Source organism: Coregonus lavaretus, assembly GCF_964263955.1.
Source record: "Coregonus lavaretus genome assembly, chromosome: 32".
In the NCBI taxonomy this organism is placed as follows: Eukaryota; Metazoa; Chordata; class Actinopteri; order Salmoniformes; family Salmonidae; genus Coregonus; species Coregonus lavaretus.
This window is the reverse complement of record NC_140019.1, coordinates 9,376,402-9,388,045: the sequence shown is the minus strand read 5'-3', so window position 1 is coordinate 9,388,045 and position 11,644 is coordinate 9,376,402. Positions and strand designations below refer to the sequence as shown.

The 11,644-nt window shown below is 42.2% G+C and overlaps 1 protein-coding gene across 1 annotated transcript in view; it reads left to right on the top strand.

The window, feature by feature from the left end:
- The first annotated feature begins 297 nt into the window (after positions 1-297).
- LOC311107764 (glutamine--fructose-6-phosphate aminotransferase [isomerizing] 2-like) overlaps positions 298-11,644 on the top strand; it is a 35,112-nt gene continuing 23,765 nt past the window's right edge. The window contains exons 1-6 of the mRNA XM_084150295.1: positions 298-405; positions 2,446-2,553; positions 5,698-5,805; positions 6,248-6,373; positions 7,806-7,864; positions 9,943-10,077. Coding sequence (XP_084006421.1) covers positions 399-405; positions 2,446-2,553; positions 5,698-5,805; positions 6,248-6,373; positions 7,806-7,864; positions 9,943-10,077 — 543 coding nt within the window. The 5' untranslated portion in view covers positions 298-398. The remainder of the gene's footprint in view (positions 406-2,445; positions 2,554-5,697; positions 5,806-6,247; positions 6,374-7,805; positions 7,865-9,942; positions 10,078-11,644) is intronic.

Genomic DNA, 11,644 nt, shown 5'->3' with positions numbered 1-11,644 from the left:
TCATAACCATCACTGATGATGGAAAATATGCTTCCAGGAAACATGCCTTTGGCTCTTTTTGATTCTTATTATTAGTTCCATACAATGCACATGATGTCCTAATTATGGTGATGGATGTATCTGGAATGTGTAAGGACAGGTTTACAGTGAAACTTGAGTTCAAGGAAGTAGTTTTACACCAACAAGAGGCTATAAAGTTGGTGTAGGTTAAAGACAGTGAAGGGGTGGTTTCTTTAGTTGCCTTGGAGACGGGGGTGGGGCCGTAAGTATTTGGAGTGAGAGGTTTTACACAGTTTCATTTGGATTTTACACTGAACTAGGCTACATAGCATAGTACCAGCGAAAACGACCGACCGTCGCCCTGAACACTATCCAGTTAGGACAAGACAATCAGAACCATGTGTGGTAAGAACGGAAAGCCTACATCTAATCTAGATAACCAGGAGACAAATGATGCATTATGCATGACAAGCAGTAGCCTAAAGTAGGCTCGTTATGTAGGGCCTATTGGAATCGTACAATAGTATTTGCTATGTTGTTTTGTAATTTAAAACCAGTCCGTTGGGAGCCATACCAAGGCAAACAGTTTTTGTGTGTATGTCACCTGACACTGTGTCAATGAGGTGCCATCCTTGTAGGCAATTTACATGTCAGCGTAGGCCAATTACATATACATAAATATAAACCTAGATTATATATAAATATAACTTGTATTATTTCTAGTAATAACCAAATAGGTTATCAGTGTTCTGCAGCGGTCCATATCTTGGTTGCACTCCGATCCATCCGCTGTAGACAATTAACATGCCAGTCTCATGGCATGCTCTGAGCTGCTACGTGTCAATGTAGCTCCTTGGAGTATTAATGACAGGTCTGGCAACATTTTAGGCTATGACAGGTCGGGAAAAATTGTTTTATGATCAGGTTATGATGATAGGCTACATCAATATGATACCATCAGACATCAATATGATACCATCAGCCCAGGAGCTTCATCCTCAAATATCCAATTTAACGAAATTTAGGCTATGCTTAAATATGTACTCTCATCCGAGTCGTTGGACTCTAAGCCTATTCACATTTCTGTTGCTTAAATGTGATTATGCATTATCAAAAAATATATGATTGTATGCTATTTAAATGCTTTTAGTTTTAGGGTTTTAATAGTAAATATTTGCATCGAGCTGAAGCAATCCAAGCAAAGCTTTACAGCCAACTGTAAATGTAAGTCGGCCAGTTTCTTCCTGGCATCTCCGACAGTAAATCTAGGTCTGTTAGTTTCTTCACCGCATCTCCTCCGGCCCCGGCCTAAAGTTAGCCTACCTGGTCGAGGCGGACACTGCGCGCAATGTGCTCCTCTCAATGGCCACATGTGTTGCACATACTGGGACCATTAATTGCACACGTCACAAACATTTGAGCCGCTCTCCAGAGGATAATGTGTCATTAGCTTTTTATCAGAAACCTTAGTAGGCTACACTGTAATGGATATTTAATTAAAAACTCGGTCATGTTGCGCATTATATCCCAGTCAGACAGCCCCAAATGTTCTGTAAACACCAGCTGGAGAGGCTCATACGAAATCAAAACAAAAAGGCAGTGACTTTGTCAGCTACAGAGTCAGTGTCCACAGAATTTCCTCAATACCATACAACAGTGAATAATCAGTGTGTCATCGGTCCTTGTACCTCCAGTCTGGCATCAATCACTATCAACAGATATGAGAATAATTCATTACAAGTCTATTGACCATCAATCCGCACCTTGAGTGTCACAAAAACTTCAATATGCTAAAGATTGTGTTGATCACTCTAAATCTAATTCCAGCACTCATGCATTGTAAACGCTGATGATTAATTTGCACCACTATGAGTTTCCCATGAGTGGCTTTTTTATTGCCAAAGCTTTGACTATATGATTCCATAATTTCTCCAGTTGGACACGGATTAGTTCATTGATATACACTTTTAATTATATATTATGATTAACGTCTAAGCTGTCCCAGTTGGCCATGTCAGTAACCTATCAGCGTAGGCCACTGTCTCCATGTTCACAGCACATTATAGAGGATCATATTCCTAAACACATGAATAGAGAATTATGAACAACAACAAACAACTGTTGGGCTACTGACTTTGCAGTACAGTACTTGCCTCCTCAACGGTTTTCTAGACCATAGTCTAGTACTGAATGGATAGTCTACATTACACCTACACACTGCTCAAGTCTTTCAGTGAAAGAACTCATAAAACAGCTCGAGTTGAATGTGAAGATAGACTGAAAGAGAGGGTGAAATAAGTAGATAAGAGTCTCTCTATCTCTCTCTCTCTCTCTCTCTCTCTCTCTCTCTCTCTCTCTCTCTCTCTCTCTCTCTCTCTCTCTCTCTCTCTCTCTCTCTCTCTCTCTCCCCCTCCCTCCCTCCCCTCTCTCTCTACCTCATTGCAGGGATCTTTGCCTACCTGAATTACTGTGTGCCTCGCACCAGAAAGGAGATATTTGAGACACTGGTGAAGGGACTGCAGAGGCTGGAGTACAGAGGCTACGATTCAGCAGGTATGGCCCTGGTTATCACCCTGAACACACACACAACAGATCCCTCACACTAAAGCCCACAGAGCACCACTCCCGCACCTGCATCTCACTATGTTTTATCCAGTCTTACTGTGGAACTGCACAGGCAGTGTACGGCTTATAGCACTGTCAGTACACTGTAAAACCCCAGTGACTAGTTATTCCTTCACGATGTGCTTCGGGGCGGTTAAACAGTGAGAATATTGATACAGAGACTCTGTGTGGTGATACTGAAGGTATGATATCTAATCACTTACAGCTGACCTGGCTTAAGGAAGCTGAGTGCTGCCGGATACTGTCAGTTATCATCCCGATGAGTGCATTGTCCTGCTATGTTGTGGTCCTCTGTAGCTCAGCTGGTAGAGCACGGCGCTTGTAACGCCAAGGTAGTGGGTTCGATCCCCGGGACCACCCATACACAAATGTATGCACGCATGACTGTAAGTCGCTTTGGATAAAAGCGTCTGCTAAATGGCATATTATTATTATTATTATTATTATGTTGACATGCAGGTACTGTTGAAGCAGGTATACACATGTGATCACATGCTCCATGTGAAACTGGGTGTGGACACCCCATTTAGCTGGCGTACCAGTGGGCAAAAGGTAGCTCTAATACCTTATTACCACCTATCTGATCCTTTGGGTAGTAGGATCTTGGCTACGGCTAGGGGTTGATTTTGGGACAGGGCATCGGTCAGCAGTATTCAGATAAATGAGATGAGGTGAACCCAGAAAGCAAAGAAGGCAGTGGTAGAGAGTCCTGAACATGTGAGGATAGAATCTGTTGCCCTATTCCTGTTCTGAGCCTCACCATACACCAATGATATCTGCCTCACTGATATTTACTATTGCTTTGGCATTTCTCCAATGGTATATTCTACACACGCACACACACACACACACACACACACACACATACACACACACACACACACACACACACACACACACACACACACACACACACACACACACACACACACACACACACACACACACACACACACACACACACACACACACACACGCACACACATACAGTGCCTTCAGAAAGTGTTCACACCCCTTGACTTCCACATTTTGTTGTGTTACAGCCTGAATTTAAAATGGATTAAATTTAGATTTTGTGTCACTGATCTACACACAATACCCCATAATGTCAAAGTGAAATTATGTTTTTCGAAATGTTTTCAAATTAATAAAAAATGAAAAGCTGAAATGTCTTGAGTCAAGACATTGTTATGGCAAGCTTAAATAAGTTCAGGAGTAAACATTTGCTTAACAAGTCACATAATAAGTTGCATGGACTCACTCTGTGTGCAATAATAGTGTTTAATATGATTTTTAAATGACTACCGCATCTCTGTACCCCACACAAACAATTATCTGTAAGGTCCCTGAGTCGAGCATTGAATTTCAAACACAGATTCAACCACAAAGACCAGGGAGGTTTTCCTATGGTTCGCAAAGAAGGGTACCTATTGGTAGAACGGTAAAAAATATATATACACCCAGTCACTACAAAGGTACAGGTGCCCTTCCTGAATCAGTTGCCGGAGAGGAAGGAAACCGCTCAGGGATTTCAGCATGAGGCCAATGGTGATTTTAAAACAGTTACAGAGTTTAATGACTGTGATAGGAGATAACTGAGGATGGATCAACAACATTGTAGGTACGCCACAATACTCACATAAATTTCAGAGTGAAAAGAAGGAAGCCTGTACATAATACAAATATTCCAAAACATGCATCCTGTTTGCAATAAGGCACTAAAGTAATATTGGAAAATATTTGGCAAAGAAATGAACTTTTTGTCCTGAAAACAAAGCGTTATGTTTGGGGAAAATCCAACACAACCCATCACTGAGTACCAGTCTTCATATTTTCAAGAATGGTGGTGGCTGCATCATGTTATGGGTATGTTTGTCATCTGCAAGGACTAGGGAGTTTTTAGGATAAAAATTAACGGAATAGAGCTAAGCACAGGCAAAATCCTAGAGGAAAACCTGGTTCTGTCTGCTTTCCGAAACTGGGAGACAAATTTCAGCAGGACAATAACCTAAAACACAAGGCCAAATATACACTGGAGTTACTTACCAAGACGACATTGAATGTTCCTGAGAGGCCTAGTTACAGTGTCGACTAAAATCGGCTTGGAAAATCTATGGCAGAACTTGAAAATGGCTGTCTAGCAATGATCAACAACCAACAGAGCTTGACAAAGTTTTTAAAGAATGGGCAAATATTTTACAATCCAGGTGTGCAAAGCTCTTAGAGACTTACCGAGAAAGACTCACAGCTGTAATCGCTCCTAAAGGTGATTCTAACATGTATTGACTCAGGGGGTTGAACACTTATCTAATCAAGATACATTAGTGTTTTATTTTCCATTAATTTAAACAAATATAAAAACGAATATTTGAAAATATAGTATTTTGTGTAGATTGTTGACAAAATTTTTTATAGATTTTAATCCCACTTTGTAACACAACAAAATGTGGAAAAAGTCAAGGGTGTGAATACTTTCTGAAGGCGCCGTACACACATACACACACACCCTTGTGACTTACGTGAGCTGGTTGATATTCACAGGGATTCCACAGTAATCGTCTCTTTCCTCTGAAATTACAATTTAACTCTTCCCTGAATGATCTCACATTTAAGTGTTTTAAAGGCATTAAAGATGCGTTATAAAGGTTTTGTATAATTTCAGCCAGTAGTTTTGAAAGTAGTGCTCACGAGCCAAAAACAGGTCCCCGAAAATGGTGTACTACGTCATCCATTTCATATAATATGTGACGTCCTGCAAAAAATAAATATATATATTTAGCAATTCGTATGATATTGTTACAAATCCAATTTGTACAATATGTTATGAATTTGATGTTCTTAAGATCTTATTCAATCTCTTTATTTGAGCGTTTCATATGGATTAGGATGGATTTGGAGTCTTTCAAACAAGCTTTCAAATTGGACATGAATACTGCCTCAGTTGAAGTTGAACTGATTCATTGACTGGCCTTGCAGCCTACTAGCTAGCAAGTTTAGCCTTCATTGACGATGATTGGTTTAGGATTTGTATTGGTATACATTTGCCTCAGTAGTTTTTCTCTCTGGTCTCAGGCATCGCTGTGGATGGTGACAAAAACACAATGACAGATGACATCAACAACAACATCGTTCTCATTAAGAAGAAAGGCAAAGTCAAGGCCCTGAATGAAGAGCTCTACAGTAGGTCTCATGGATACATCCTTTCTCTCATTTCCCCCATCACATTCCTCTCCTCCAGCGGCAGATATGTGTTTCCGAAGAATCCCATGGCCTGTACCTCTTTCTTCTTGATGACTCCTTTCTTTTTCGGCCTCAGGACACTTCTAGTGCACTTCTCTCCCTCTTCTATTTCTCCTCTTCTATTTCTCTTCTTCTCTGTCCTAACCAAATACCTCTTTAATGAAAGAGGGTACAGTGTAGGGTTACGGTATGGGTGGAAGGGTTATGGTAAGACATTGAGCTCGGCTGAATTACCAGACTCGTAGGCAGTCCTCTGTCAGCTTTACCCTATCACTGTACCCATTATTGACTGATCTTAAATCTGATCATGTCACTGTTCAATCATTGATAGAATACCTTTGTTCTTATTGTTGATCAGTGCTTGATGTGTTTTTGTGATCAGAGAAAGACTGCATGGATCTGGAGGCGGAGTTGGACACACACTTTGGCATGGCTCACACACGCTGGGCCACACACGGAGAACCCAGCGCCCTCAACAGCCATCCCCACCGCTCCGACAAGAACAATGGTAACACACAATCACCTGTGTACACACACACACCGTTCATACCTGCACACAACATACAGTGCAGACATACACACCAACCCACTGCTCTGCCATGGCTTTGACATAGTTCTCTGGTTAATGGAGGTATCATGAGTCAGGTGAGCTGGCTTTTGTTCTGGTTACTGATTGGCTAGATATCTCAAAATGTAAAACACACCTAGCATACTGTGACCAGCCCAGGTCTCCCCTCAGCTCTCTCTTAAAGGGTGTGGGAGGCTTGGGTGTGGGAGGCTTCAGTGTGGGAGGCTTCAGTGAAAGGAGTATTTACATACATGCAAATGATAGACAGAGAGAATCAGCCTTTCACAGAGGCCGGCCAGACAGCTAAACAGACAGACAGACAGGGTCTTGTTCAGTTGACCTTAAACATAGCTATGTCCTTCCTCAGGCACACATTTTCATATGTGTTCTTTGTGTTAAAGATAACTATGTTTAGAGTCAATTTCACCTGTATATATTCCAAGTTCTGACCGCATGCCAAGGTGTGTGTGAGTGCGTCAGGACTCAGGGTACACCGCTTAACTATGCAGTCAGGCAGAAATGACAGGAATTGCTGTTAAGATACACTACATGACCAAAAGTGTGTGGACACCTGCTTGTCGAACATCACATTCCAAAATCATGGGCATTAATATGGAGTTGGTCCTCTCTTTGCTGCCATAACAGCCTCCACTTTTCTGGGAAGGCTTTCCACTAGATGTTGGAACATTGCTGCGGGGACTTGCTTCCATTCAGCCACAAGAGCATTAGTGAGGCCAGGCACTGATGTTGGGCGATTAGGCCTGGCTCGCAGTCGGCGTTCCAATTCATCCCAAAGGCTTGTGTGCAGCTGCTCGGCCATGGAAACCCATTTCATGATGCTCCCGACTAACAGTTATTGTGCTGACGTTGCTTCCAGAGGCAGTTTGGAACTCGGTAGTGAGTGTTGCAACCGAGGACAGACCATTTTTACATGCTACGTGCTTCAGCACTCAGCGGTCCCGTTCTGTGAGCTTGTGTCCCTACCACATCGCGGCTGAGCCGTTGTTGCTCCTATACATTTCCACTTCACAATAACAGCACTTACAGTTGACCGGGGAAGCTCTAGCAGGGCAGGAATTTGACTAATTGACTTGTTGGAAAGGTGGCATCTTATGACGGTGCCACGTTGAAAGTCACTGAGCTCTTCAGTAAGGCCATTCTACTGCCAATGTTTGTCTATGGAGATTGCATGGCTGTGTGCTCGATTTTATACACCTGCCAGCAATGGGTGTTGATGAAATAGCCGAATCCACTCATTTGAAGGGGTGTCCACATGCTTTGGCCATGTAGTGTATGTTAAGAGGATTTCCTGACTGATTTCTCGCTGTCTCTATTTCCTGACTGATTTCTCGCTGTCTCTATTTTCCCTCAGAGTTTGTTGTCATCCACAACGGCATCATCACCAACTACAAAGAGTTAAAGAAGTACCTGGTAAGACAAGTCCTACTCTATCCCTCCACTCCCCTTTCTGTATTTCTATAGTTGTACTCTATTTCAGTATAAATTACTCCACCGTAAAGATCAGCCTGTTTTGGGTCACACCCTTGGTAAAGATCCGAGATATGATCAGAAGTGTTATAGGATTTCAAGTCTTCTGTCATCCATTGCCTTTGACGATCTTAGGCCTGGGTCCTTTGTTTTGGGCTTTTTGACCGATGACTGTTGCACTATTCTACACATCATTTACATTTACGTAATTTAGCAGACGCTGTTATCCAGAGCGACTTACAAATTGGTGCATTCACCCTATAGTGGGATAACCACTTTACAATTTATTTATTATTATATTATTTTTTTATTTTTTTTTGGGGGGGGGGGGGGGGTAGAAGGAGTGCAAGTGATTTGAAATGGCATTGACAAAGTGGCAATGGGCAATGTTTGCTTAGGCCAACTTGTGGAAATCATACAGCGCACCTTTTTTCTTCTGAGTCAGCTTGCCTTTTGTCTGTCTGGTTTTGTCAGTCCAGTTTAGCTGGTTCTGCCCAGTTAGCACATAACGTTCTGAGAACCATATGTTTCTTAGAGCTTGGTGAGAGCATGGTTATCCTATGGTTATTTTGCATACAACCTTCCCACAACTTTCTGGGAATGGTGCATGATAGTTGCTTGGCTTTGGAACATTCCATTTTCTTGGTATTTCATTACTTAAACATGGTTACATTTCATTTACATTTTGGTAATGTTCTAGGAACGTTCTCCAACTGGTTTGACATTAGGAATGTTCTCAAATATTTCAGAGAATGTTAAGAAATAACGTTCTTCTGTGGGAATTTCAGTACTTTCACAGAACATTCCACACAAGTTCCCATGTGGTTCTATTTAATGTAATATTTTTACTACATTCTGGGAAAGTTATAAAGAATTGTATGACTTAAGCAATGTTCCCAGAACGTTCAGATAATGTATGGTTCTCTTTTGGCAATATTCTGGGAATGTACAAAAAAGAAGGAAATTGTACACATTAACATCAATTAACTCTAAATTCCGTTCTCAGAACGTTAAGAAAACTTTCCATTAAAAACACAAGAAAAATGTAGTAACGTTCAGAAAACATTCTAAGAATGTTATTTAAAAACATATACATTTGGTTCTCAGCATCAACCAAAATCTCTCTATCCTCTATCTTTTTAAGTGTGTTCAGGTGTGTCGGCCGCACCCACTAATTGGCCACACCTGATCTTAATGAGTTCTTGTTTCCTTTGAAAATAGGTCTGTTTAAATAGACTAAAATAAACAGCTTTGTATGGTTAAAAGAACATGGGATGCTATCTCCATCATGGTGACGCAGTGGACTTGGATAGAGAACAGAAGATCATAGGTTTGATTCTCACTGATGCCGTGTCACAATACGACTAATGCCTAAGGAAATTAATGTGTCCTATCTGTGCTTGGAGTTAAAAAAAGTTAACCCAAAATAAGCTAGCAGTGTTAGTAAAAGCCTTATTGAAACATTTTGTGAAAGTTTTAAGGAAGTTTTTCAAACTCGTCCAAAAAACCTATATTTTCCGTTCTCAAAGCGTTAATAAAACCTCCCATGAAAGCTTTGAAAGGAACCAGAGTAAAACGTTCTCAGAACCAACATTTTCACTTCTGTTCTTAGAACATTTAAAAAACGTTATGTTTTACTGGTCAGGAAACTTTTGGCTTCGATCCCACAACCAATGTGAAACCAAAAACATTAGTTCCCACAACTTCCAAGGAACCAAATGTGCTAGCTGGGTGCCTTCTCCTCCTTAACTATAATGGGTATAAATAGATGACTGTACTTACCTCATCTTAGATCTGTTTGTGCTGTAGCCAACTCCTCTGACTATTGGTGTTATGCTAGCAGAGTTATTATGCTAGCTAATGCACATGTATTTAACCTTTATTTAGGCAGGGAGTCCAATTGAGACCAAGGAAGCCTTGCATGAAAAGCCCAGCAATTACACAATAAAAGTTAGAGGCATATCAGGGAGTGCTGCTTCAGTAAGCTTGTAAAATTCATTCTGATCCCCACCCTCTTTCAGAACTCCAAGGGCTATGAGTTTGAGTCAGAGACCGACACAGAGGTCATCCCTAAACTGATCAAATACGTTTACGACAACCGAGAGAGAGAAGACCTGTCCTTCTCTACGCTGGTGGAGAGAGTCATTCAACAGCTGGTGAGTACTGGGACACTCAATCAATACAATTTATTTATAAAGCCCTTTTTACATCAGCAGATGTCACAAAGTGCTTATACAGAAACCCAGCCTAAAACCCCAAACAGCAAGCAATGCCGATGTAGAAGCACGGTGGTTAGGAAAACCTCCCTAGAAAGGCAGGAACCTAAGAAGAAACCAGGCTCTGAGGGGTGGCCAGTCATCTTCTGGCTGTGCTGGGTGGAGATTATTAGAGTACCTGGCCATTAAGGCCAGATCGTTCTTTGACCAGCAGGGTCAAATAATAATCACAATGGTTATAGAGGGTGCAACAGGTCAGAACCTCAGGAGTAAATGTCAGTTGGCTTTTCATTGCCGAGCATTCAGAGGTCGAGCCAGCAGGTGCGGGAGGGAGGGAGGGAGGGAGGGAGGGAGGGAGGGAGGGAGGGAGAGAGGGAGGGAGGGAGAGAGAGAGGGAGAGAGAGAGAGGGTTGAAAACAGAAGGTGCGGGAGAGAGAGAGAGAGAGAGAGAGAGAGAGAGAGAGAGAGAGAGAGAGAGAGAGAGAGAGAGAGAGAGAGATATGAAAACAGCAGGTCCAGGACAAGGTAGCACTTCAGGTGGACAGAACAGCAGAAACTGACCAGGTGGACTGGGGACGGGGACAGCCAGGAGTCATCAGGCCAGATTGTCCTAGGGCTCAGGTTCTCCAGGAGTGGAGAGAGAGAGGGAGAGGGAGATGGGAGAATTAGAGGGAGCATACTTATGTTCACACAGGACACCAGATAAGACAGGAGAAATACACCAGATAGGATAGACTGACCCTAGCCCCCCGGCACATAGACTATTGCAGCATAGATACTGGAGGCTGAGACGGGGGGGTCGGGGGTCACTGCAGCCCCGTCCAACGGTACCCCTGGACAGGGCCAACCAGGCAGGATATAACCCCACCCACTTTGCCAACACCTACTGTACTACTATATTGTTACTATAGTACTACTACGGTACTACTACTACTGCTGCTACTACTACAACTACATTTTTAGATTTTAGTCATTTAGCAGACGCTCTTATCCAGAGTGACTACAATTAGTGCATTCATCTTAAGATAGCTAGGTGAGACAACACATCACAATCGTATCAAGTAGATTTCCCTCAACAAAGTATTTATCAGCAAAGTCAGTGCTAGTGGGAAAATAAATGTTTATGTTTTTTATTTTCTGTTTGGGGGGGGTGTCGGAGGCGCCGTGAGAGTTATTTAAAGTACTCTTCAAAGACTACTAGTACGCCGACAACGACTACTACTGCGGCTGCTGCTGCTGCTGCTACTATTACTACTAAACAAAAATGAATTGCTTAACAAAATGACAAAGCATCCCCTCAGATTCACATCTGGCCCTATGATGAATGCCATCTCTGAAACAGCATTGTAAGGGAGTGTTTTCAACAACAGAGCAACAATCTCCCCCAGTTCCCCTTCATCATACCATAGCCCTGTCCTGTGGCTCTGTGTCATAGAGTGGGTCATTGAGTCCAGTCGGGCCTAAAATCTGACCGCCCTCCCATCTCTCTCCGTTCAGCCCAGTATGA